The following is a 26897-nucleotide window of genomic DNA, read 5'->3' as shown; positions in this document are numbered from 1 at the left end:
GTACGCATCCTCCTCTTTTTAGTATGAAGAGAAGTGCATGATCAGAAATCCAGCGCTCTCCCACTCGTGTTTATGCTCTGCGGGAGCACAGATGGTGTGGCAGAGCCCGCGTCTGCCCACCCTACGGTGGCTGAAAGGAGGAAAGGGGGGATTCGGCCAGGTGTAGTCTTCTGCCGGGGGGTTTCTGACCCCTTGCTCGCCCTTTACCTGGAGGTGTTCAGCCAGCACATCCGTTAGCTTCTGGGGAGAACTGGCCCCGTGGTGTCCAAGGGGTGGTGACTGCTCAGTGCTGGGTGCCGGAGAGCCATGCCGGGGCGGGAGTAACTGCTGTTCCTCCTGCTGTCGAGGCTCTCCATGGGTGCAGGCGCACTGGCACTTTGTGGCGTTCCTGGTGGTTGCTCTGGGCGATCTGTTGGCACCCGGCGCTCGGAGGCGAGACTCGCAGCGGTTCCTTCAGAGGAGTGGTGTGTGTTGCAGCACATCTGAGTTTCTGTTGCTTTGTTCTGTTCTTGCTGTTGTCTCTTGCATTGTACAGTAGCTGTAACCATTCAGAGAAGAACTAGTCCTGTAAAATGCAAACTGAGTAACTTATAAATGTTAAAGGAATTTTTAAAAGAAATTTCAGAGCAGCAGTTACTTCTAATTTTTCCCTGCATTTTTAGCAGATTGTATGGATTTTATATTAGCCTAGTAACTGTCAGGTTTTGATTGGTCAGACTAGTCCCAGAAATAAGGATCTCCAGCCCTTTTGTATCTTTTGTTACAAAATTTGGATAAAACTTTTAATAAAGACTTCAGTTTTTAAAAATCCATTGCAATGAATGTTGTCTTTGCTGCCTCTGCTCTAGGAACACCTGAGCTGCAGCCAGCCTGCAGGAACACTGGGTGGAACTTTTGGGACAGTTTTTCTTGAGTCTCTTGGAGCGGTGACTGTCCTGTGCCCGTGGCATGGCCCGGTTTTGCTCTGAGCCCCAGCTGGGTGGATGCTCGGTAAGTGCAGCTTGGCTGGTGGGGCACAACGGGGCTGCTCGTGGGGTGGGGCTGGGGACGGAGCAGGGGCTCTGGTGTGGGGTGGCACAGAGCATCCGCAGGCCTGGCACGAATGTGTTTGCAGGACCTGCGTGGGACGGTGCAGTTCTGCTGTGCTGCGCCTTTGGAGGCAGCCGCAGCTGGGCTCGCAGGGTCAGGGGGAGGTTGGTGAAGGGTCCTGCTGCGGGGTTTTGGGGTGGGCGTCTGTGTTCTGCCCTGGAGGATGAAACTGGGTGTTTGGGTACGACCTCGAGCCAGGGAGGAGGAATCCCATGGCAGGCTGGGCTGGGGGGGGGTCACGGCAGCTGCCTGTGGCTGCCACGGTGCCCCCCGCCTCGTTGGGGGACTGCTGGAGGGGTCCCTCACCTTGCTGGGGCTACGTGGTCCTGCTCGTACTCTGTAACGAGTTGCTGTTTCATCAGGTCTCCGCAGCTGAGGGCTTCAGCTCAGGCTTCTCGCTTCAGTGCATCCGTCATCCTGCTCCGGGCCTGGGGCAAGAGGGGGGGGCTGTGCTGGACGGGGCAGGGCAGCCCAGGCCCTGTGTGGACCAGCTCCGCTCCTTGCTGCTGGCTCGGGGGGCTGCTGCGGCTCCGGTGCTGTCCGTGCAGCTCCCGTGCCCGCCCAGCCCTCTCCTCTCAGGTGAGGGCCCCCCTTTCAAATACAGCCTCGCTGCCCCCTCCCCAGACGGGTGGCTGTGGTGTGGGAGCTGCTGCTGTCTGTCCAGCCCAGTCTATCCATCCAGCTGGGCTCTCTGCTCCCCCTTTTCTCTCCATCCTTGTAATCGTCATCAGGGGCTGATGCTGCCTCTGGCCGGTGACTCCCCGGGACACAGCCCCGGCGGGCTGGGGAAGGCCTCACGGGGAGGCTGCCCAGCACAGGGGTGCACGTGGGAGGGAACCGTGGTGGTCTGCGCTGCTGCTCGCCTGCGTGCAGGGTTTGCAGCGGGATGAAGGCCCGTGTCGCCCCGCCAGGCTGCCGTCGGCCCCTCCTGAGCCCCCATCACAGGGCCGAGCTGCGGACGCAGGGGCTCTGCTCGGGCCCCTGCTTGGCGTACCCATGGTGGGTCTGCAGGATCACTGCCGGCAACAGGCAGGGCGGGCAGGGGAGGTGGAGCCCCCCCAGGATCTGTGTTCTGGGGTGAATGTGTCTGGGAAAGGGGCAGCTCCGCAGGGGAGAACCATGAGCTGGGGGGAAAAAAAAAAATGCCCAGGGGTTTGTGTCCCCTCCTGGAGCTGGCGGCAGCACCCGACCCTGGGGTGCGGAGCAGCGGGTGCCGGGGCTCCCGTCCCTTGCTCCAGCGGTGGCTGGCGCCCGGCCAGCGGGGCGGCGTGGGCACCAGCGTGTGGCGGCACGCCTTCGCCCAAACCAGTCTGGAGCAAACTTTTCACCTCGCTGGGATGGGGCTGGCACCTGCACAGGCAAAGCAGGAGCTGGGGAGCCCCGGGGTGAGAACGGGCTGCCACTCAGCTCCCAGGGGAGTGCAAGGGGGAGTGCAGCCCCCAGGGCTGGGGACCCGGGCATGGAAGAGCCGTCAGGGTGGAGCAGGGGCCCTGTTCTCCACTTGCTGCCTAGTGCTGAGGTGCCTGGTCCTGGCCCCTCTGCCTGTGACATGGTGGGGACACGCACCGGGACACGCACCCCAGCGGGCCAGGTGCGGGGAATGGGGCTGAGGCCCTCTCTGGTCTGAGAGCCCAATCTGGGAGCTGGCAGAGCCTCCAGCTCTGCTTCTCGAGAGCCCTGCATGGTTTGGGATGTGTTGACACACACCCTGCACCCCCCCACACCTGCCCCCTCCTTTGGGTGGGGGGGGCAGCCTTAGGGGCGGCATGCCTCCCCCATCGCCCCCAGCGGCGGCGGGGACCAACAGAGGCTCTCCCGGCCACCGCTCCTGTACAATTCCCATTTATTATTTCAAGACCTCATTCCAGAGAAGTCCACTAACCCCTGAGCAACCTACCAGGCTTCCCCCCAGAGCCTCGGGAGCTGAAGCAAAGAAAACTTCAGGGGAGGGAGACGCGAGGTTCCGGGTGCTTAGTTTCCAAAAAGAAAAGAGAGGGTAGAAATTCAAGAGAAAAAAACCATCCGCCCCTCCGGCACCCCGTGATGGGGTTGGGCCATGCTCCCGGTACTCAGGAAGGGGGCCCTGTCCCAGCGCCATGGCATGGGGCTGCGTGGTGCCCCCCTGCCCCGCTGGCGGGGAGGGATGGGGGGTGCAGGAGCAGTCCGATGGGAGCCGGGGGCATCAGAGCTGGGAGTACAGGGAGTTCTCCATGTCCGGCGTCAGCTTGGTGTGGAAGGAGGCGAGGCCCACCCCGAAATCTGGAGGGAGAGGGAAGAGAACCGTCAGCCCTGCAGCCAAGCCCCTCGCACCCTGGCTCCCACAGGGGGGCTGCTCTGGGCCTGGCACCTGGGGGGCATGGGGGGAGGGCACACAGACCCCCCCCCAGCACCGCTGCAGGCTGGGGAGCCAGGAGCTGGAGCCCAGTGCCCACACCAGCGGCCCGTCACCCCCCTCCAGGGCCGAGGGAGCGGGGACGCGTTGGCCGTGCGGGGCAGGCCGAGCCCGCTCCGCGCGAGCATCCCGGCAGTCGGGGTCCCTCCCAGGCCATACCCATCTCGGCGTCCAGGCGCCCGGGCGGCGGGGGGTTCTTGCGGTGGTCCTCGATGTGCAGGGTCATCTCCTCCCGCGAGGCGGTGGAGTAGGGGCACTGCATGCAGGTGTAGCGGCCCCGCGTGTGCTCCCACACGATGCGGCTGTTGGAGGAGTGCCCTGCAAGGACGGGCGAGGAGGGAAGCACAGTGCTCGCCCGCCGGCCCCCCGCCACGGCCGGGGGGGGCTGCGCCCAGGAGCCCCCCCCGCCGGCAGGAGCCACGCGAAGCGGCAGCGCAGGGTGCAGGGCAGGCGGCCCCGGGTGCCGGCTGTATCGTGCTGGGTGCCGTGGGGCTCAGATCGGCCGGTGCTACGGGGGCAGGAGCCCCCCGCTCCGAGCCCCACATGCACAGAGGTCCCCTTCCCAAGGGAGGAACCCCAAATCTGGGAGCGGGGAGCAAGGCTGTGCCCCCCAGCCCTGACCTCCCTTTGCCCATCGCCTCTCAGCACCCCATGGAGCAAAGGGCAGCGGTTTCCAGCCCGGCCTTGGGGCTGGGGCGATTGCGGGGGCTCGAGCCCAGGCAGCTGCTGCAGCTCCTTCTCCTGCTGCTTCTGCCCGCGGGCACCGGAGGAACCAGACTGGATGGGTCCCGGGGGGGAGGGCACAGCCGGTGACCCCCCTGTCTCTGAGCCTTCCTGGGTGACATTCCCTTGCCGCGTGGCTCCCAAAAACAAGGGAGCCTGCCCTCCCCCTCTGCTCTCCAGGGAGCATCGCAGCACCCTGTGGTGCCTCTCCCATCCCCTGTGGCCCCCCCACCCCCCCCCACCCCCCCAGTGACAGAAAGCAGCCCCCAACCAGTAGGTGCCAAACTAACCTGGAGTCACTCCTGAGCCAAAGCATGGGAGGAGTGGGCTGACACTCACACCTGCGGAGGGAATCGAGGGGCAAGACAAGCATTAGGTCTTCCCCTCCCTGGGGGGGACACGTGGGAGGGCAAGCCTGGCCCGGGCCCCCGCCTCGCACCCCCAGCACGCCGGGGAGCGGCAGGGCTGGGAAAATTTGGAGGCTTGTTTCTGGTGGTTGCTGGTGCTTTCTCCAATTGAGCATCCCTGCAGCTGGGATGGAGTGGGGGGGGCAGAAGTGGGATGGGGCTGGGGGGGGCCAGGGTGGCCCCGCGCGGGGCCGGGAGGAGGGCGATCCTCAGCTGGCCAACGGCAGGTCCTCCGGGAGCTGCTGGTTGAGGTGGGAGCAGAAGAAAGTTTGCCCGAACGGCCCCGCGCGCTCACCTTGGCTTTTCTTCCAGACGGCGTTGGAGACGGGGGGACCGTGGCCCGGCACGTAGGGCCGGAGGCGATGCTGCGCCGGGGGCTGGGGCAAGCTGTAGGGCGAGGGGTGCACGTAGGACAGGAACGGCCCCGGCACCGAGGAAGGGGCTGGCCCCGAGAACCGAGTCAAGGACGACGGCCCGAAAAGGCTGGGCTCCAGCAGCGGGAAGGGGTGGGGGGCCGGCGAGACCAGTGGCAGCGCCTCCAGCGAGCCGGGCAGCTCAGGAAGGCTGGTGGGGAGCGCGGCGGGGGCCGCCGGGGCAGTGTCCGCGCCGGGGAGGATGGCTTCTTTCTCCGGGGGCCGGATAACGCTCGGGAGCTTGGGCAGCCCCTCGGGTGGCTTGGCCGGGGGCTCCTTCTCCAGGGCAGAGGTAGCAGGCAGGCCGGGCTTGTCGGCTTTGGGGGGCGGCGCGGGGCTGCTGGTGCTGTCGGAGCAGACGTGCAGGTGCTTGAAGAGCGAGCGGTGTGTCCGGAAGCGCAGCATGCAGTTCTCACACCTGCGGGGCCGGGGAGGCGGCGTCAGCGGCAGTGCTCCCCTCCGCATCACCCCCCACCCCGGCCCCGGGGTCTGCTGCTGAGGCGGGGGGTCTGCAAAGGTGGGAGCCCGTGTGCTCGGGGCTGTTTGGGAGCTGCTGGGTGCCCCCAGATAGGACGTGCCGTGGGAGGTGGCTGCAGGGAGATGGCAGGGTGGCGCGGGACGGGGACCAGCGGGACTCACTTGAAGTAGCGGTTTGGCTTGTAGTGCACCTTCATGTGGGCCATGAGGTCCTGCATGCTGGGGAAGGTCTCTGTGCAGCCCAGCGTGGGGCACTGGAAGGTTTTGCCTGAGCAAAAAATGGGACAGAGATTCAGCAACAGCCTGGCTGCGCTGCACCCCCGGGGCTGGGGGTAGCCCCACCGGTGGGTCTCCAGCACCTCGCACGCTCTCCCCGCTCCCGACCAGTGCTGGGCAGCATCTCCTGGAGGTGCTGGCACCACCACCAGCGCTGCCTCAGCTTCAAGCCCCGCATTGTCACCTCCCAGCCCCAAAAAGGGCACCCTGGAGCCATGCAGGCTGTCCCAGCCTTACCCTCAAGGGACTGTGTGGGTCTGTAGTGGACCTTCAGGTGGTCCATCAGCTCCTGCATGCTGGGGAAGGCCAGTTTGCAGCCGTAGCTTGAGCACTGGTAGTGCTTCCCTGGAAGGAGACGGATCCATTAGTCTCATCCCTGCCCTGGCTGTTGCTGGCACCTCCCCGGGGCTGGGGCTCGGCTCACCTGGGACAGGTCTGCGCTTCAGCAGCCGCAGGTCCTGGGCTGGGGTCCCTCCGTTCCCAGCCACCGGCGCCGGGCCACCGGGCAGAGCCGCTTCGCTGCAACCTGCCGGGGAGAGGCCGTTGGGCAGCGGGCACAAGCTGCCGCGGGCAGAGCGGGCAGCGACAGGCCTCAGCCCCTGCCTAAGCCCTCTCTGCCCTCCTTCCCCCCCTGTACTAACAGGGGCACAGGCAATTGCAGGGCGTCCGCTGGGGTCTGGCTTGGAAGAGGATGGAGAGGCAGGAGCTCTCCGGGGACGTTAGAGACGGGAGGGTGTTTGTTCTGGAAGGAGCTGCTGGTATGAAGGCAAAGCCTGCTGGCGTCTTGAACACGCCGGGCGATGCCACGTGCGCACCCGTGCGCGCCCAGGGTGCTCCCAGCCACCCCTCTGGGGTGGGATTTGGCCAAAGGGACCTCACAGCAACAGGAGCGAAGGCTTCTCCCCCTTGTCCTGCCCTGACTCATCTCACCACCCGCCCCGTGGCACAAGGGACTCACCTGCCCCCTCTCCGGCGTATTTACCCCCCAGGGAGAAGGTGGGCACAGCCTCATCCTTCTCCGTCTTCATGGCCTGGCCAGTGGTGGGCAAGGGGCGAGGCACACGCCGCCGCCGGCGTCCTCTCCTGGCGATGCTACACCGAGCACAAGGGCGAGAGGTTAAAGCCTGTCACGGAGCAACGTCGACTGCCTCCTCCTCGGTGCCCGGTGGCAGTGGGACCAACCCTCCCGCCCGGGGACCTCCAGGGCCAAGCTGGCAGGAGGTCCCGGCTTCACAAGGGCTTTGCAGCATCTCTCGGGGGGACACGCTGCAAAGGCAGCGCTCTGCCCCAGGGGCTTTGAGCGTGGGCCCCCCATGGGGAGCAGTGGCTGGGCTTTGAAGCCAGAGCTGCCGTCGTCCCTTCCCGCTTCTCCCGCCCCAGGGGTGGTCCACAAAGCCCCTGAAAGGTCCCTCACCAGCTGCCATCCAGCACAGCCTGCCCCACACATCGCCAGGCTCCCACTTGGTGATAAGGTCCATCTCACAGCATCTACAGTCAAAGAACCCTCCCAAAACCACAGGACCCCCCTCCCTGCCAAAGGCGCCGCAGCCCCGGCGCCACCGAAGCAGGGACTGCGGGAGTTGCGCCGGCCTCTCCTGCTCCCGGCCGCGCCGGGGGTCTCGCTGGATGCTCCCCCCACCCACAGCTTCGAAGGGTTTCCAGCCAAGGTCCCAGTGCATGAGCAGGAGCATTGGCACAGCCCAGCTGACGGGTGCGTGGGGTTGGTTCCTTCACACCAGCTGCATCAGATGGTCCCTAAAATTACACTGGCTCGGCCTCATGGAGGCAAAAGCCAAATGCTCTCTCCCAGTAAAAAGCATCTGAAAAATCCCTCATTTTGGGAGATTTCTCAATAATGTCTTAGCATCAAAGTTAAAAAGAATATAATAATAATGATAATAATTGTAATGATGACAATAATTAAATAATTAACAACAACAACAACAATAATGATAATTAATGATCAATGCTGGGGCTGTGGAGTGGCTGCAACATGTACATCTGCAGCTGGTTAGAGGGTTAATGCTTCCCCAAGAGCTCACCGACTCCCAACACACACGTCCCGGGGGTCGGCCACATCCATCCTGGCCTCACCCACCTGCCCCTTAGCATCTGCTCAGGAGGTGTTTTCCCAGTTTTTCCGACCCAGCTCTGCTCCCGGCTGGCCACGCACAGTGGGGCTTTAGCTCGGCAAAGTCGGGCTCAGCGGCTGTTACTGCATTACTGCAGCAACCGGCGGCGGTGGGATTGCAACCCAGCGGGCAATAAATCGGGGGGGGGTGGGGGGGGCAGCGGAAATCCGTGCAGGATTATTTCCCTGCCTGCCCCCAGGCTTACAGCTTTGTTTGGGGGTTGCATTGCTTTTTTGTTGTTGTTTTCTCAGCTTGGCGGCTTCTGCTGGCGCTGCGGGATGCAACCTGTGCCGAGGCCAGGGCCGGCTGCGGGGGGGGTAGCCCCAGAGCGGGGGGGTTTGGGGCAGCGCCGGGGGGCTGATCGTGACCCGGGAGAGGAAACGCAGCCCTGGCTGGAGGGGTTGGTTTGCTCGGTCTGCACGAAGCAGCGTGGCCAGGCTGGGGTAAACACCGGGCAGAAAGTTCACAGCAGCTTTGCTGGAGCTTTGTTTTATCAGGAGGGCGAAACGCAGTTTTGCTGGTAAAAAAAGTCTCAGGAATCTTCTCTGGAGGGAGAAAGCACTAAAAGGGTCGAGGCAGGGCTGCGTCTTCCTGCTCAGCCCCTTGTGCTGCGTCTGTGTAGCACCGCCACGTTTCGGTGGCCGCCGCTGAAGCCGTGAAGCTTCGGTGCTGCCGGAGCGTTGCCGGGTAGCGCGAGTCCTCCAGACTGTAGTGAACCGCCTCCAGGTCCCTGCTTCCCGGCGGGAAACGCCAACTCCGGATCAACGCTCGGTGCCACCGCCTGTCCCTGGGGCCTGCTGACGGTCCCCCAGGGACCGATGGTCTCCAGATGAGGCCATAAGGGAGCTGGATGCCTGCGCCCGCTGCACCAAGAGTTCAGCAGGAGCACAAGCAGGTTTTTTCAAGTCTTTTTTTCAAGAAACCAGGAAATTCTTCCTTGGCAGCATCACAGCTGTCGGATCGTGGGGCGGGGACCTCCCAGTGCTCCAGGGTCAAACCCAGCGGCGCCTTCGGATGTTGTGGCTTGTGCTCCCTCGCGGATGCACTGTCTGATGCCGCTCTCCATTTCCCAGTCGCAGGTGATGCAACCCCCAGCGATGTGTTTTAAGCTGATTTTTCTTCAGGAAACCTGTGAAAATGCCTCTTGGAGTGAATTCTAACGGGCAGCTCCGGTGAGGGCAGGCAGACAGATGCGGGTGCACCTCGTCGCAGCCAGCACGCCTGCACCCAGCTCGAGGCCCTGCCAATGTCCCGCCGGAGCAAAGTCATTCAACGCGGGTGAGCTTTCGGCAGTGGACATGATGGCAGCACCATCACCGTGTGCTCAGCCTAGGCCCGGGTTTTTGGGGACCTGATGGCACCTGTATCATTTTGCCATCATTTGTCACCTCCCATGGATGGCGTCCAACACTTTCCATTCTCCAGGACCCTCGGTTCCGCAACCCTGAGCACGATGCTCCGACCCAGGTGCCGCTGACCTGCCACCATCCCCATCCCCAGTGACGCCGCATGAACACCGGAGATGTGACTCCCCCAGCGCCGGTGCAGACCCTGTGCTGGAAACCCAAATCCTGGAGCCACCACAAATCCACTGTCACTTTTCACAGGGTTTTCCTGCCACAGGTTCAGTCTCCCTGAAAACCTGCTGACACCAAACTCCCTCGCTTCAGCCCCTGCGGTGAACGGAGACCTCGGAAAAATCCTTTTGGGTGGCTGATGGCAACGGGGTGAACAGGAGGGCTTGCAGCTACTGGTCACCCAGACCAGCTGCCGGTGCTGATTCAGTTAATAATTAATACAGCTCATCTCCCTCAAACGAACTGGGGGTTTATACATACTGCCAAGCACAGATGACTTTTACAAACCCACCCTGGGAGGATAAATGGGACAAATAATGCTATTGAGCATCTCCACGTGGTCCTACGGCCAGAGGTTGCAGAGGCTTCCCGAAACGCAGCTCCTCAGCGTAGGAGATGAGAAACAAAGGCTGCGAACGAGGGGCTCATGTGATCGCTCAGCCGGTGAGCGCCGAGCGGCGCAGAGGGAGGAAGCAAGGGCTGTCACAGCAGCACGGCTTCTGCCGGCACACTGAGCCTCCTGCCTGCCCCGGCACACACTCTGGCCACTGGTCACGGGGTGAAAATGCATGTTGTAAATTAAAATGCATGTTGTAAATTCTCCTGTTGCCTTCAGACATCACAGGGAGCCCTGCGAGAGCTGGGAAGGCGGGGAAGAGGCTCCAGACATCTCTGCCGCGCGGCAGCCCTGGGCTTCACGATGCCCACCACAACTTGGGGGCCCTAATCCCAACTTGGGCTGGAGCAAAGCTGCTCCCTCCATGTTTTACCCCTCCACCTCGCTCCGAGGGCAGGCTCCCTGCTTTCCAGCTCAGAAAATCCACCCAGAGAGCCCGGCAGAGCCCACCCCAAACCGTGCCACAGCTGCTGCCGGTGACAGTGTGGGCATCCAAGGAGATGAGCGCTGAGCCCCGCGCACAGCCACCATGCCACGCCCCCACGGGGACAGCTCGGCTGAGGCCCTTTGTCGATTCCTTGGAAATCATGTCTTCTTTTGGCCTTCCCTGCAGAGCCATCCTCAGCAGCCTGGAGGTCTCTGCCATCCCCCGCTCTTGCTCCAAGCCATCGGTGACCCGGGTGACGTGCGAACGGGGAAGAGCCATGCTGCCATTCCCCCATGTCCCCGCACCATCTTGGTGCCCACCTTTACCTGCCTGCCTGTGGCCAGCTGATCCACTGGGCTCTATCAGCTCTTCAGCTGGAAAAAAAAAAACCCTCTTTCCTTTCAGGAGCCATCTGGGGAGGATGGACCCTCCTCCCTGAGCTGACAAAGCTGCCCCCCGAGTGGGCTGCCCTGGCTGAGGTCAAGTTCACACCGTGGCCGAGGTGCGGGAGCCCACTCGCTCCGGCAGCTGCATCCCCCAGCACCTGACAGCAACAAAGCGGCTCCCACGCGTGTGGGAAGATGGAGAGACTGTGGGGAGACCCCGGCGGGCACAGCCCTGGGATGCTCAGGGTGGCAAAGCAGGTCCCGGTGCTCCCACGGGCCACACACACCTGCAAAGACCAGATGCTAACGGCTCCCATGGCTAGCTGTCCCTGTGCTACTAGCCCCACGGGTAGTAACCCCCATAGCTAGCAGCCCCCCATGGGTAGCACCCCCATGGCTCGTGATTTCTGTGGCTAGTAGCCCACACATGGGTAATACACCGATGGCTACTAGCCCCTGTGGGTAGTAACACAGCCATGGCTAGCACCCCCCATGGCTAATCACCCCACAGGTAGTGGCAGCAGCCCCACAGCTGGTGCCCCCCCACGGGCAGGACGGCTTTGCCCGGAGCCGCCCCCCCCCCGCAATCCCCGGTGCACGTCCCAGCCCCGCTGCAAAGCCCCGACACCCCCTCCGGTACCGCCGCCGCCCCCGGTGCCGGCGCTCCCCCCCCCGCCCGTCCCCGCACGTACCGGGGCTGCGGCGGGGCCGGCGCCGCCCGGAGCGCGCATCAGCGGCGGCGCGGCCGCGGGGCCATTTTCTGCGCGGAGCTGTCGCGAGAGCGGGGGGAGGAGGAGGACGGAGGGGAGGAAGGAGCGGTGCGGAAGGGGGGGCGGCCCGGCCCCGCCCCGGTACCCCCGGCTGCGCTTTGCGTGTGCCGCCCCCGCCACCCCCCCGCCGCTGCCGGCAGCGGGAGCGCTGCGCACCCAGCGCCTGCGGGCGGCCGGAGCGTCCCGGGGTCATTGGAGCATCCCGGGGTCCTTGGAGCACCCTGAGCCGCTTGGGAAGTCCTGGACCTCTCAGAGCATCCCGGGGCACTCCAAGCCTTTTGGAGCTCCCCAAACCCCTCAGAGCACCCTGGACCCCTTAGAGCACCCCTGGGCCCTCTGAGCACCCCACGTTCCATGGAGCACCCCAGAGTCCTTGGAGCACCCTGAGCCGCTTGGGAAGTCCTGGACCTCTCAGAGCATCCTGGGGCACTCCAAGCCTTTTGGAGCTCCCCAAACCCCTCAGAGCACCCTGGACCCCTTAGAGCACCCCTGGGCCCTCTGAGCACCCCACGTTCCATGGAGCACCCCGGACTCCTTGGCTCATCCCAAGCCCGTCAGATCACGCCCTGGTCCCTAAGAGCAGCCCAAGCCCCTTGGAGCCTCCCGGGACCCTCAGAGCAACTGGAGGCCCTCAAAGACCCCCAAGCCCCTCGGAGCCCCTCGGAGCACCCCAGTGAGTGCCTGAGCTGGCCCAGATCCCACCTGCCAGCAGCAACCCACTCACACAGCACCCACTGCGGGGGTGCTGCCCCCCCATGGCCCCGAGGAAAGGGCTGGAAGGTGCAGGAAGGAGTTTGCTAAATCCCCAGGGCTTCCACAGCCAATTTTTTTCATTAAAATAAAAACAGAGGCTCTGCCTGCTTCCTCCCCCCTACCCCCCCAAGCGCTGCAGTGCAAGGACTCCTAAAAACCTGTGATTTACAGGAAAAATCACCCCAAGGACCACAGGGGCTGTAAAAACCCGTCACGGGGAGGCCCAACCACAGCCTGCAGCGTGGGGCCGTGGAGGACTTCACATCCCAGCAGCCTCCTGCCCTGCGCCACCCCCACCCTGAAGAAAACAGGGTCCCCTGAACCCCTCTACAGCCCCCCGTCTCTGGGGCAGGCTGTCTGCCTGCCGGGGGGGCAGCCCTGCAGGGGGCTGCGGGAAGGAGGAAGAGGAGGGCTGGGATGTGAGGCTGAGGCAGGGCCGTGTCGTCACTTCCTCCGCTGCCTGGCGCAGGGCCCCCGCGGGGGGAGCAGGGGGCAGGCAGGGACGAGCCCCAACATGTCGGCACCGTTTGTCCGTCTCCCTGACACAAACCCCTCAGAAGAGCTGCGGGTCGGACTCAGCCCCTCCCTGCCCCGGCTGCCCCTCTGGCCCAGGGTCGGGCAGAGAGGGTCCCCCAAACCCCGGAGCTGGTGCAGCCAGGGTCGGCGGTTTCCACCCCACGTCATCAGGCGAGACACCCCTCTGCCCTGCAAACCAGGGGGGGCCCAGCAGCCCCCTGACCACTGCCCAAAAAAGCTGCTACAGCTCGGTGGGCTTCGGCTAAGTGGTCCTCGCAGCTTTTGCTGCAGGAAATCGGGGAGCGGCGATGGCACCCCGGGCCTGCTGCTCCCCGTCGCCCTGCTTTGCCTTGCCGCTGCGCCGGCAGCTCCTGGCTGTGCCGGGCGGTCCAGCGTCGCGCCGGGCTGTGCCGACACCTGCGCCGAGTTCCTGGGGACATTGGTTTCTGGATTCAGCATCTTCTGGAGGGTTCAATGGGGAGGGAACGGGGCTGCCTCCGATGCGTGTCCACCCACGTCCCCACATGCAGGGCCAGCACCAGGGTGAAATATAAACTCCGGGCCCAATTTTTGAGTCAGACTCAGATTTGCTGAGTCTGATTATTTGCCATAATTATTAACAATAATCCTATTTATACCCCAGAACGACCAGAGCTGTTCCACTCCCAGGGTACGAACAAGCAGCAAAAGCCGGTCCTTACTGCAGGGAGGCCACCGTCAAAAGCAGCTGTGGGATTCGGTGTTTGGCACCGGCAGGGCCTGGCAGCCAGCGCAGGCCATGGGGACTCCCGAGGAAGCGCTCGCTCAACGCCAGCGTCGGCAGAGAACCGCCGCGGAGCCGCCGCCAGACCCTTGGGTGTGGCCTCGGCAGAGGCCCATGCGGCCACTATGCCCAGCTTAGATCTTCTGCACATAGTTCCCAGGGAAAAGCCCTTCCTTGCCGTGCAGCCGGCCTTTCCACCAGCCGGAGATATCTGGGAAGGGGGAAAAAAAGAGCCGGGTCAGGCGTGGTGCCGCAGGGCACAGAGAGGGGAAAGCTGGGCAAGGGCAGGAGCCCGGCGGTACCTTCCAGCAGGATATCGATGATGTCCCCCACGTTGAAGCTGAGCTCGTCCACGTCCTGCCCTGATGTACTGGTAGAGCGCCTGGCAGCGCGGCACGGCCGCCTTGGGCTGCGGCTTGGGGCGCCTGGCCGGGGGGGGCCGCTGGCTCAGGCTTCGCCGGCGCTGCATGCTGCGGGACCGGGAGAAACGGCGTTCACACCAGGGAGGGTGGGAGGGCGCGGGCTGCGCTGCACCCCCCTTCCCATCCTGCTGACCCCCACCAATGGGGTGCTCTGTCCCTGCAGCTCAGGTGGGTCATCCCCAGGGCAGGGACCGGAGAACTGGGATGTGCAAGAGCCTGGGAGGTGCCGTGCCGCCAGCAAGGCCCAATTGCCCGGATCTACTCGGGCTGTTGCTCGGTCGCCAGCTGGGCTGCTCAGAGGGGAACGAGCATCTCCTGGGACAGCGGGACAGGGGGTAGGACCTACCCGGCCACCCCCTGGTCAGGCACATTGAGGAAATCCATGTTCTGCTCAGACGGGGGCCGCGTCTTCGCCTGGCGGCCAGTGTTTCGGAGGGGAAGCGCGCAGCGCGCAGCCGGTGGCCCCCGTGCCTGCTTCTGGGGCGCCGTGTAGGTGTCCCGCTGAGGCCCGGCCGTCACCGCGCGGGAACTGGGGTGCCCCATTCCTGCAGGCGCCTGGAAGAGCCCCCCCAGGGATGGTGTGTTAGCGGGGGCCCACACGCAGCCTGCACCCCCCCCTGGGAGCGCACGCGTGGCTGGATCCAGGCTGGGGTCCCCCGCCCTGGCACCCCGCCCTTGACACTGCCCTCCTCACCTCTGGGTGCCGCTGGGGTGCTTCGGGAGGGCCGGACACCTGCTGCCACCTCTGCTCTGTGTTGCCCCCTTCTGGGCTCTGGGGCCTGCCCCGCTTAGGTGTAGGAGGTCCTCAGAGCCTGGCTCGGGGGGGGCTGCCCCGCAGTTTGTACCCCGCTGCCCTTTCCCTGAAACACCAGTGCTGCCCCTCACCTGAGCAGGAACGGGTCACCCCCTGGGTGAAACACCAACCACAGGGCTGGGGCACCCGGCTCACCCAATCTCCCAGGCCTCCAGCTGTGCCCTGCGGCCCCGACACTCCCGTCCCCGCCTCCAGCGCCCTGGCACTCACTGGCATTCCTGGGCAGCCCATCCCCGATGCTGACGGTAAGGGTTTTGCCTCCGGCTTTGAGGGTGGCCATGTCGCCCTGTCCTCTGACGAAAGTGATGTTGCGGGTGCCGCCACCACCCCAGCCCTCCTTCTTCACCCGAAACTGTAGTCTAAGGGAGAGAGAGGCCGTGAGGCCATGGTGACAGAACCCTGTCCTGCTTTGTCACCTCTCCCGGCCCCCATCCTTACATGTCCTTGAAGGAAAGGCACAGCTTGGTGCGGGTGAGCTCCTCATAGCGTTTGCACAGCAGGCTGATCAGTTCCGTCTTGAAGATGGATTCCAAGAAATTGTCGGCATCATTCTCATGGAGGATGAAGAAATCATCCTGCCTGGTGCTGGGGGAGCAACCCCGGTGCAGGGGCATCAGTGGAGGGCAAGGCTGGTGCCAGCCAGCGCTGGGGGAAGGTGGGAGCCCCACTGGGTCTGGGTCCGCCCCGAGCAAATGTGGAGAGTGATTTAGCGGGAAACCTCCCTGGCCTCCAAAGCCCCATCTGCAAAGCGCTCTGTGCGGAGCCTCCTCCCCACGGCCCGATGCCCTGCTGCCTCCCAGGGCTGGGCCTGGAGCACGGAGGAGCTGGTGGAGCTGATGGGAGAAGCCTGCCCATGGGCCCGCCCGTGCTAAGGGACACACCTCAGTGAGACGCCGCTCACCGCCCGGAGCTCCACCTTCTTCTTGAGCACCTCCTTGATCTGCCCCTTCTCGGGACCTTTCTTCACCTTCTCCCGCCCGATCAGGTAGAAGTACTTGGGGGTGAGGATGAAGTCCCGCTTGATGGGCTGGGAAAGGGCAGAAGCAGGGGGTGAGCGGGTGTTTGCATGGGGCACACCACCTCCCACCCAAGGGCAGCCACCATGAGCCACAGCTCGGTCTGTCCCAAGCCCTGGCTGGGTCCGCATACCTTGAACCTCCGGTCGTACTTAGTGATAGAGTCTGCAAAATCTATCCGCTCCCGCTTGGCCAGGAACTGGCGCAGCTCTGGCCGCTCCTCCATGCCCAGGTAATCGCCCACGAAATTCCTGTTGATGCTGTTCCTCCTCCTCTCCTTGAAGTTGTAGAGGATGTTGGAGGCTGCGAGGGACCCCGAAGCGACGCCGGTCGGACAGGGCTCCGTGCTGGCGGCTCAGCCCTTGGCCCCTGCCCGGCCAGCGCCTGCCCTCCCAAAGGGGCGGCGGGAGCTGTGGGACCCGTCACACGGATCATGGCTCGTTTATTGCCACAGGAGGAATCCAGGCTGCTCGAGCTTGGCTGGCTTTGAAACCATTAATTGCCTTCAAAAACCCTTATGCTGTGGGAGGGACCCAGCTGCTTTCTGGGTTTTCCTCCTTGTTTTTTCACTGCATGCTTGGGTGGGTGGGCAAACACCCGTGATGGGGTCGGGCGGTGACCACTGGCCTTTCCCATCCCTCTGCAAACGCTGACTCCCAGCTACTCCTCTCTGTCCCTTTGCAGGCGACGAAATGCGGAGCGAGACAGCGCGAGGATCTGGTTTCTGTCCTACGGCCCCTCCCAGGGCTGGAAATAGGAGCAAGAAATCTGCGCCCTCCTTTAAGATGTAGGAAAAGCCCCCAGGCACCTCATGGTCCCGTCCCTCCTCACCCCCCTCCTCGTTAATGCCACAATTAAGAGCCGGGCTGCTGTTCTCCTGCCACTCTGGCGGCTGGGCTGTCCCCAGTGAAGGGCACCCTAAAAGAGGTGCTGGGGTGCCAGTGTCCCTGTCCTTGCCCAGCCTTACCCTCCTCTCGCATCTGCTCGTACTTCCGGATGGCAATGTGCCGGCGCCAGGCCTTCTGGATCACTCGGGCGAAGCCGTCGAATTTCCGCTCCCGCATCTCCTCGAGGAGGAAGAGCTGGGAGGGACACGGGGTGCTGAGCATCGCTTCTGCACGTCGGCACCCCAAACTCTCCCCAGCGTCGCCCAAAGCGACGGCCAGCTGCGGGCAGCATCCCCCAGGGATGCAGGGCTGCGGGGTGAGGGGCAGAGCCGGGCCACCTACCGATTCAGGGTTTTTGACAAACACCTTGCTCCGACCCATCTGGTACTGGTCTGGGTCCATGTTGACGGAGCGCAGCAAGTGCTGCACCCCTTGCCGTTCGTCCCCGCGCCAGGACGGCCACGTCTCGGGGGTGAGGATGGCGTAGCTGCGGGGAGAGGGGACGTGAGTCGCGGCCGGGTGGCGGGGACTGCCATCCCCCATCCCGGTGGTCACTCACCGTTGCAGGAATTTGTGGAAGAGGCGGCGGTAGGCGAAACCTGCCCGGCGCACACGGATGTTCTCCTTCAGCCCCAGGTACTCGACTTGATGCTTCACCCTGTGGAGTGGGCAGGGACGCGCTTGCCGTGGGATGGCAGGTACCTGCCCGGGGCCCTTTGGCCGCTGCTTTGCACGGGGATGCCCGTGGCTGCGCGCGTGCGAGAGCTGCTCGGGGCTCAGATGGAGCCTCTGGGTGACGCACGGAGAGGGGCGTGTGCGTCCCCACACGCTCCGCAGCACCCGCCTCGTGCTCCACGGGGTCTGTGGGCAGCACAGAGAGACCAGCCCAGGGGTGCAGTTTTTGGAGGAAAGCTGGTCCTGGCTGCATGTCCATGGCCAGGTGGGGCTCTGTGGGCTCCCTGATAGGTCACGAGGGGCATCTATTACCTGCTCTCCTCCCAGTCCCGGGGTTTCTTGGTCTCGTTGGGCTTGATGCAGCGGATGTAGTGTGGCGTGCACTTCATTAGCGTGTTCACCAGGTCGTTAGCCTGTTTCTGTTGCAAGGATCGACCTCTGTAGCATTAAAGACGTTGGTGGGAGCCCGTCACCCTGCCTCTGCCCCAGAGGGAGCTACTGTCCTGCAGCCTCCAGGACGTACCTTGATTTTGGAGCCTGCGGTGGTTGGTCGTCCCTTTTTGTCAGAATCAAGCTTTTCTGGGAAAAGCATCCGGATAAAACCGCTGAAAGGCAGGTGACAGTCCCCGTGTGAGAGCCGCCATGCTCCCCAGGCTCAGCATGCACTGAGCTGGAACCAGCTCCAGCTCTGCTTTCTGCTGCTGGGAAATCCTGCACCACAGCTCAGCCTGTCCCCCCTGACTGCTCTCAGGCCGAGCAGGATCGGTGCCGGTGGGTGAGCACCCCTCTGCCCAGCCCTGCAGCTCCTGGGTGCCACTGCGCTCGATGAGGCCATGCCGCTGCTGCTCGTGGGGCGGTGCAGAGTGCTGAGCACCCTGAGCTGGAGCTCTGGCAGAGGCAGGCCCAGCACAGCTTTATGGTCTGGATGTTGAGGATGCTTCCCCCTGCCCCAGCCCTTTTGGGGTGGCCCCTGGGACCAGAGCGCTGCCAGGACTCACTATTCGCTGCTCTGCATGAGCTCAATCAGGTCGGTGAAAAGCACGTCCCGGTTGCGCTCGCAGAAGCCGTTCACGTCGTAGGAGACCTGGGGACAGGAGGGGAGCTCAGCCCCGTGCTGCAGTGGCCAGGGCCGCGGGGTGCGGGGTGCGGGGTGCGGGGTGCGGGGTGCCGTACCTTGCCTGCGTAGTGGTGGATGACGAAGCCCGAGCTCCAGCTGTTGAAGTGCTCGTGGGTGCCCACGGCCGCCTGCAGCTTCTGCAGCAGGGTCTGGTCCGCGCCCTCGCCGGTGGCATGCATGGTGGCACAGACGTCGTCCAGGACGCTCATGATCCCAGGGGGGTTCTGGGAGAGGGAAGGTGAAGCCATGGGTGTCCAAAGGCTGCGGACAGGGCCCAACCCTGCATCTGGCTGTGCTCAAGTGCCCCGCACTGCTCGAAGCTGCTTCATGCTGAACGGCAGCTTAGGCTAAGGACACAGAGCTGCTGCTCTCCCAGGGATGCTCCCCGGCAGGACCAGCTTCTGCCACCCATCCTTGACAGCACCCAGCCCACCTGGCACCCCCCTCCCTGGGTGCCTCAGGTCCCCGAGAAAGACTCCCCCAGAGGAGGGGACCCCACTCACCAGCTTGTTCTCTATCAGGTCACACACCACCTTGTTGTTGAAGTACTGGATCTGAGTCCACTTGATCCCCTCCTGCACGTATTCCTCCTGGGGAAGCACAGGGAGAGCCGGGTGGGCCCCTGGCCCATGGGATACGCTGCAGCCCCCCTGCTCCGGCCGTGGTGCAGGGTGCAGGAATCAGGGCGCTGGCATAGGCCTGCAAGCCCCCCTGCCCAGCCCCCCCATACCTGCTCTGCCTTCAGGGTCAGCTCTATGAAGATCTGCTGCAGCTTCTCGTTCACAAAGTTAATGCAGAATTGCTCAAAGCCATTTTTCTGCAAAAGGACAAAAGAGAAGATGGGGCTGAGTTGGCTTCCGCTCCACTCACCACATTGGGGGGACCCCAAACAGCAGAGTCTGTGGGTGCTGTCCCAGGGATGCTTCTTGGGAATTGACTGTTAGCATTGACTGCTAACAGCCCCCTGCTCCAGGACTCCCCTTGCTGCGGAAGCAGGGAAGGACATTCCCTAGCTGGGCTCCTACAGCAAAGCAACACACACCTGGAATATTTCGAAGCCGTAGATGTCCAGCACCCCGATGCTGTACTCCTCATGCGGCTTCTGCATAGCCCGGTTGATAGACTGCAGGGAGAGATGGGACAAGCCACCTTCATCAGGGGCATTGGGCAGTGGCGCTGGCTGCACGCGGGAGCGGATGGTGAGCATCCCCTCTGTGCCACGGCCACGCTCGGCCCAGCCTGTTGGGACCACACACCTCCACGAGGAAGTCGAAGACACGCGCGTAGAGCCCCTTGGCCAAGGCGTCCCGCGTGTAAGCCGCCTGCTCCACGTTGAGGGTGACGGTGATGGACTCAGAGCGGCCGCCCCACTTGCTGTCCATTTTCCTGCTGGTGACCTTCTCGTTGAGGCGGTCCTGGTCGATCCCCAGCAGGTAGGCCGGGAAGGCCAGGGCTGGGCAGGGTAGGGGGGCGGTCAGGGCTGCCTGCAGCTGCTGCTGGACCCCCAGCCCCATCCAAGTGCAAAGGACAGCAGCAGTGCAGCCACCGGGGACGGGGGATGTGGTCCTCCCTCTGTTAAATCACAGCAAGCGACTCCTGGCTTCCATTCCCTTGCTAATTAAGCTCTGGTTGTGCCATTTGCTCACTGCCTCAGTTTCCCCATGTCTAACGTGGGGAAGGTGCTGACGCTGCCTCTCTTGTCTGCCAGGGCATTTGTGCTATGGAGAGTTTGCAATTCATTGCCAAGGGTCTCTGCGAGTGTTCCCACTTGCCCCACTGGAGCAGGAGGAGTTGGCTACTCACAGTCAGCATTTTCCACCCGAGCGTAGTTGCCTTCCTCCCGAAAGCTGATGTTTCCCAGGTGGAGGATCCCCGCCACAATCTGCAGCACCAGCTGCTGGTCCTCCCCACGGATGCCGATGACCTGCATGGCGTTCTGGGGGCGCGGGGAGCCCATCAGCCCCTGCCCGGCCGCAGCTGGCTTTGGGAAGCTCCCCTCCCGGGCACTCACCATGGTCTCATGGAAGTCTGTGCGGTCGTCCGTGCCCTCCACCTGGTACGTGTCCGACTGGTTCAGGTAGTAGTAATAATCCGGGCTCATGATGCCCAGGTTCTGCCGCTGCTCTTGGGACGCCCCTTCGATGAGCTGGGAGAGAAACAGGAGCTGCGGTTACCCGGCTCCTGACCCCCGGCAGCCCGGCCGGCTCTGTGCCCCCCGTACCTGATAGTAGATGTGGAAATTCCTCTCGCACTCGTTCTGGCTCACCACCCGCGACTTCTCCAGCAGAAAGTTGGAGATCTTCCCCCCGTCAGGTTCGCCGCCCCGGCTGAACTGGATCTCGAAGTACTTCCCCTGCCCCGGCACAGCTCCCACTCAGAGCCGTGGTCCCGGCTGGCGGGACTCCTCACGCCCCCCGGCCCCGGCTTCTCCCCCCCTTCTCCCCCCACGCAAGGAGCATCGCTGGGACGGCTCCCGGCCGCGGCGCTGACCCTCTGCACCTGCCCTGGCGACTTACGAAGCGGCTGGAGTTGTTGTTCCGGACGGTTTTGGCATTGCCGAAGGCTTCCAGCAGTGGGTTGGACTGCAGGATGATGTCCTTCACGTGCTGGGGGCGGAGGGGGCAGAGGGCTGAGCGGGGCAGCCGCACGCCCGCGTCCCGCTGCAGCAGCCCTGCCGCGGCGCTGGGGACAGGCAGGGACCGCTCCGTGTGCCACCATCAGACGAGGGGCGGGGGCCGGGGCTGTGGGACGCAGTTGGGAGGTGAAGCGATGTGTGGCAGTTGGGGGGGGACACATGCAGCCATACCTGCACTTTCTCGCCGCCCCCGGACACTTTGGAGACGTAACCCATGATGTATTTCGCTGCCACCGTTTTCCCGGCCCCGCTTTCTCCGCTGTGCAAATGTCAAAGCAGAGGAGAGGTGAAATGGCCCCACCAGCGTCACCTGGCCTGGGGTGGGATGCTGGAGCAGGGCCGGGGGGTGATGGCAGGTGACGGGGGCTGTGGCCTCCCTCCTGCCGCGTGCTCTGAGCGCGTGGCAGCGCTAACGCTGGGCACGGGGCGCAGCCGGGGACCCCGTGCCGCCATTCCGGGGCCGGCTGCCACCATCACCCCTTCTCCCCATGCCGTGGGCGTGCGCCGGAGCAAGGCTGGGCGAGGAGCTGCTCCATAAGGAGGCGATGTTCTCGTTGTTGGGTTTTGGAGGGGAGGAGGGAGACTTGGGAGCCGCAGAGGGAAGTCTCTGGCCTTGCCCCACACCCCGACCATTTCCCTTGCAACACTCAGCCGGAAAGGTGCATTGCACAAGGCTCCGTCCCTGCCTGGGATGACCCGGTGACAGCCCCGGCTGCTGCTCAGGGCCCGGGATGCCGGGGTCCCTGCAGGCATCCCCACGCGCTGGGTCCCCCAGGACCCACCACGGGGCTTCAGCCACCTCTTGCCGCCGCCGGCTGCTCTGTTTAGCCGGGACGCCCCCAGGGCATGGGGAGAAGGGGTGATGGTGGCAGCCGGCCCTGGAATGGCGGCATGGGGTCCCCGGCTGTGCCCCGCGTACCCCCTACCTGATGATGACGCACTGGTTCTCCCCGTCGATCAGCATGTTTCGGTACATGTTGTCAGTCAGGGCGTAGATATGGGGGGGATTTTCATACTGAGCCTAAATGGGGGAGAAGGACAGCAGAGCTGAGCACAGAGCAGCCATCAGCCCCCTCCCCGAAGCCCCTTCACTCTGCCCACATGGGGCACAAGGCTGTGGCACACAGCAGGGGTGGGGAATTAGTCTCCTGCCGCAAACGTGAGCTGATCAGCAGCTTGTCAGATGTTTTTTCGACTCTTCCCTCACCCTTGGCAAGCTCGTTGTGGCAGAGCTAGTCACTCGGGCTGGATTTTACCATGTTTGGGTTGCTTCGGTGTGTATTTATGTGCTGAATTTCCCAGGAATGTGAATTAGCTTCTGAGTTTCGTTACTGACTCTCCATCAATGTGTTTGGGAGCACTGATCCCTGCAGCACCCAAAGGGCTGGGGGGGATGGGGATGCTCATGGGACACCCCCAGGTGTTCTGCACTAAATTAAGCCTAATGAACCCTTGGCCGAGCCCGCCAGCGGGCACGCAGCAGCCTCACCGCTCCCTGGTACAGCTCGATCTCCCGGTCGGTGAAGTACGGCATCTGCTTGAAGGGGTTGACGGAGATGAGCACCGGCCCAATGTAGGTCTGAGTGGCAGGTTAAGGTCTGAGCATCCCTCCCCACGTCCCCGCTTCCCGCTGCCCCTTCCTGCCCTGGGGGCAGCGTCAGTGAGAGTGATGGCAGGAAGGTGGTTGGGGGATCCCTGCCTCACCCTAGGAGCCGCACCAGGAATACCACGAGGGTTTTTAGCTCGGGTGCAGGCAGAGCTGCTGCCACGACGCGGTGCTCTCCCAGCCACGGGACCCCGGTGCTTCACTCCCGTAGCTCTGGGGTGTCCTGGCAGTGTGAGCAGTGCAGGGCACAGCAGGAGCATCCCCTCAGCTCCCTGGCCTCTGCCTGAGGATTGGCTCCAAAAGTGGCATTTCCAGCATCCCACAGCCTCCTGGAATTCAGCCTCTGCTCAGCTGCTCACGCTCCATCTGCAGCTTCTGAGGCAGGAGACCATCTCCATTTTACAATCAGGGAAACTGAGGCACAGAGAGGAGGGAAACCCCTGGCTCCTGCCTTTCCCCGGCCAGCCAGCCACTCCACCGCCCTCAGGCCCCGCCAGCAGCATCCCCCAGTCGGGTGACTGGCTGGGTGGCCGTGGGCAGGGGAATGGAGAAGCGGGGAATTGCGCCGGGAAGTGACAGAGCAGCAGGATGGGGGTGAACCCCCAGCGCCCCGGGGCAGGTGCTGGGGAGATCAAGGTCGGGGATGGAGCGGTGCCAGCGGGGTTACCCCAAGCTCTTGAGGTCCAATTTTCGGCCCATCTGACAGTGGGGCAGGGGAAGAGCAGCCGAAGGGCAGGAAGAGAGGAGCTTTTCTGGGAAATGCAGAAGCGCTAGGCGTTGAGTCAGGGCTAGACGGGGGCCCGGCATGCAACAGCACAAAAAAAGGAAGAAAGAGGCTGCGAAAAAAAAAAAGCCAACCCCAAACCCAACCCCTAAATGCATTTAAAGCCCCAGGGCTGCCAAAAGAGCAGGGAGGATGGCTGCGTCACCAGCGGCGCGGGACAGAGCATCGCCTTGTAAGGACAGAGCCGCATCTTCAGGGAAACCACAGCGGCTCGCCGCAGTGTGAGCAAGCGGCTCGGCCCCACGCTCAGCCCCGCTGCCACCCGAGCCCCCGCCGTGCCCTGCTCTGCACGGCGGGGATTTTGTCCTTGTCCCCACCGGCGCTGGGGTGCAGGCAAAGCGTGTGCGATGGTGCCGGCACACTGAGCTGGCTGCATTCCCAAGCGGATGTTGGGCGAACAAGGCCAGGGCTCAGCACCTCGAATTGTGGGCGCGGGGACACCTCCCCATCCGTTCTGCGGGGCTCGAGAACCGCCGAGGCTCGCGCACGGCACGCAGCAGCGTCAGCTCTGTAATGGGAGCCAGCGGCTGCGAAAGGCTCTGGGCTGGGGGTTGGTGTGGGGGGGACACTGGGCAGGGTGGGAGCTTTGCACCCTGCGCTGGCTCGATGGTGCCCCGTGGAGCCCGATGCCGGGGGAGAGCGAGGGGTGGCACCTCCTCCCCGCGTCTGCAGGGATGCTCCCGCTCCAGCCAGGGCTTGCCTGGACTTGCCGCAGGCGCGGAGCATCCAGGGCACGCCGTGGGCATCAGGGGCGTTGGGTGACAGCAACGGTGACGATGGCCACGACCGCCACTGCGGTCCGGCCCTCTTGGCACGGGCAGGCACGTCTCCAGCGCGCAGGAGCCGTGGGAGGTGGCAGGTTTTGCTCCATGTTCTCTGCCTGGGGCTTTGTGGCTGCAAAGGAAGGACCAAATGTGTCCCGGGGCACGGCAGGGTGGGGGTCATGGCTGCAGTGTCTCTGCTGAGTGCAACTTGGCGTGGGAATGGCGGCATTCCTCCAGTGATCCCAACCTCGTCCCACCATGGTGTGAGGACGGGACACACGGCAAGCATCGGGGCAGCCCCAGTTTGGCCCACACCCTGGCAAAGCCTCGCAGCAGAGCCCTGCTGCTCCCCAGCCCTGTCCCGCTGCCCTGGGAAGGATACAAAGATATAATCGTCCATAAAACGCTTCTTGAGGTTCTCCACGATGGCCTCCTCGCAGATCTTGGCAAGCAGGACCATGTCATCCACGCCGCTCTGCTTGACATTGTGGCTCTGCCAGTGGAAGCGCTCCTTGCTGCCCTGCAGGGAAAGGACCACAGCGGCTGCTCCGGGGCCGCCGCCGGTGGGAGCGGGGCTCCAGGCCTGGGTCTGGCCCCGGCTCCCCCGGAGCTGCTGGTAGCTATAACTGGCCCCCACCTCAGCCGTGGCTCCAAAACAGGCACCTTTGGGTGGTGCAAAGCCACACGGGCAACTTGCAAAGCTCAAAATCCCAGTGCTGCTGCGCCTGGGCTCGCCCCATCCCTCTTGCCGCATCCTGCCTCACCGCAGGTCTGGCAACCCGGAGAGGAGCAGACCAGGCACGGACAGCCTGCAGGCATGTTGTAACATCACCCCTGCTCGTTACGGAGGTAACAAAGGACTGAGGAAGCAATTGCTACACAGGCTCTGCTTATGAGTCAAAGGGGCAGCAAAAATAACCCAGGAAGGGCAAAAATCACAGCCAGTGCGGGGGGGTCCCCAGCACTGAGCATCCCCTGTGCCCCTGCATCCCTCTGCACCAGGGCAGAGATGTGACTGTGTCCCCATCACCTTTTCCTCCCTGCCCAAGGGAGATGCCAGCACCCACTTGCCAGCTGCCCCCCAACTCGCCCGGCTCTGTCCTCCGGGGGCTGTGGGGCAGCAGGAAAACGGTGGGCTGTGATTTAAGCCCTCGCAGGGCTAAACTTGCTAAGCTCCCCTGGGCTGGGAGGGGAGTGAAAGATTTCACCATGTAAGAAGAAAACTACTCAAAGGCCCCTGGTCCTCAGTGCTGCAGAGGAAACTTGCTGAACGCAGCCACGGTGCCCGCGCGGCCCCCGGCGCGGTGCCCAGGAGGGGACACCCCATCTGGACCTGCCCATGGCTCCGTGCCCCTGTGGTTCCGCTTTCACTCCAGCGCTCCTGGCACTGATTTCACTTCTCCCCCCCGCGTCGTCCCTGGCCTCTTACTCTTTCCATTTCCCTTTTCTTCTCTTCCCCTTTTGCTTCATTCTCCTGCTGGCTCTCGAGCTTTCAGACCTCCACACTCTGAGGCCTTTGCACCCTCCTGTCTGCCCCTGATTTTCGTGGGCTGCCCGCAGTTCCCTGCACCCACCTTTGGGTGCTCGGCACCACCCGGCACCATCGCGATGGGGGATTGGAGGGACCTCATGGAGCACGGAGGAGCTCGGCAGCATCGCGCTGCTCCCCTGGCTGCCTCCCTCCCTGCTGGGCTGCTGGGCTTTGCAACCCAAAATACCATCCATGCCCTCCCCCAACACCAAGTGCAACTCAAGCCCCCACAGCCAGTGGAGGGGCTTTTGTCTTTGTTGTCCTACCACCTTCCCATGGGATGTATGGACCTGGGCCAGCTCAGGGGGCCTGGGGGGATCGGACCTGCTCACGCAGCCCGAAACCACATGGGGAGCTTCTCCTCATCCTCCTGTTTGTTGCTTATGGGCCTTTTCTTGCCTTCCCCTCGTCTTCCTCCCCTCCATCCTAATAAGCCCCTAGAAAAGCCACCGGGAAAAATGCAGGCGGGCTCAGTCACCCACTCCAGGTCACTGTGCTGTCACCCAGGGAGCTGCCAGTGACCCCAGGAGGTGCCCAGCTTCAACCCAACCTGGCCCAAACCTTGTGCTTCAGGTGGAGAGAGCGGGTCCGGAGCAGCCCGTGGGGAGCCCAACACCTTGATTCCCCATTCCCTGCCTCCATCACCCCGAGCCCTCTGGCACAGGCAGCCTGGGCTCACATGGCTGGTTATGGCACCAAATTAAGGCAAATACGAGCATTTCCTGTATTGCAAGCTTGGCGCTTTTGAGCTGACACCCGGAGTTTCTCCTTCAGTCAAATGACTGCTCAGAGCTGTCAGCGGCGAGCACGTGCCTTCGCGACAGCTCCTCTTCCTCCGGGTGCAGGTTAGGTGCTTTCCTGACTCGCTGGTGCACCTGATGCAGCACAGCTGCAGGGAAAACACCATCTTGCTTTAAATGAAGGTTTTGTCCTGGGTATCTGCAAGGCCATGGGTGTTTCTGCCCTGTTTCTGGGAGCACAAAGCCTGCCTGGCTTTCCTCAGCACGTCCCGAGAGGCGGCACAGGGCGTTTGCAGGGCCAGGGCTCACTAAGCTGGGTAAAAGTCTTGTGGGGAGGATGAAGAGGAATGATGCTCCCTCAAAACCGGGGCATTGCCCAAGCTCAGCACCCAGCGAGCCCTTGCGGGG

The 26897-nt window shown here is 63.6% G+C and overlaps 2 protein-coding genes across 2 annotated transcripts; both read right to left on the bottom strand.

Moving 5' to 3' along the window:
* Positions 1 to 3271: 3271 nt before the first annotated feature.
* On the bottom strand, positions 3272 to 6931 carry LOC309413835 (zinc finger protein 414-like; the record flags this gene model as incomplete). The annotated part of the gene is made up of 8 exons (XM_082011053.1): positions 6736 to 6931; positions 6202 to 6303; positions 6015 to 6122; positions 5664 to 5769; positions 4907 to 5442; positions 4495 to 4545; positions 3641 to 3799; positions 3272 to 3348 (listed from the first exon to the last, which is right to left on the bottom strand). The coding sequence occupies exons 1-8, from the start codon at positions 6803 to 6805 to the stop codon at positions 3272 to 3274; spliced, it is 1209 nt and encodes a 402-aa protein (XP_081867179.1). The 5' UTR covers positions 6806 to 6931.
* A 6453-nt stretch (positions 6932 to 13384) lies between these two features.
* On the bottom strand, positions 13385 to 25822 carry LOC309413699 (unconventional myosin-If-like; the record flags this gene model as incomplete). The annotated part of the gene is given in 31 exon segments (XM_082010895.1): positions 13385 to 13709; positions 13801 to 13861; positions 13863 to 13968; positions 14267 to 14439; positions 14441 to 14475; positions 14615 to 14646; positions 14648 to 14692; positions 14941 to 15093; positions 15173 to 15319; positions 15616 to 15761; positions 15884 to 16053; positions 16718 to 16832; positions 16980 to 17124; positions 17197 to 17295; positions 17625 to 17731; positions 17836 to 17917; positions 18311 to 18396; positions 18486 to 18653; positions 18933 to 19019; positions 19160 to 19246; positions 19472 to 19552; positions 19686 to 19882; positions 20233 to 20365; positions 20441 to 20575; positions 20651 to 20782; positions 20946 to 21035; positions 21236 to 21323; positions 21991 to 22085; positions 22554 to 22643; positions 24601 to 24738; positions 25793 to 25822. Coding segments are annotated over 31 exon segments (3330 nt in total). The 3' UTR covers positions 13385 to 13632.
* Positions 25823 to 26897: the final 1075 nt, after the last annotated feature.

The sequence above is a fragment of the Phaethon aethereus genome (assembly GCF_964289735.1).
Source record: "Phaethon aethereus genome assembly, chromosome: 26".
NCBI classification, from domain to species: domain Eukaryota; kingdom Metazoa; phylum Chordata; class Aves; order Phaethontiformes; family Phaethontidae; genus Phaethon; species Phaethon aethereus.
The sequence above is the reverse complement of the archived record's forward strand: the minus strand, read 5'-3'. Positions and strand labels throughout refer to the sequence as shown.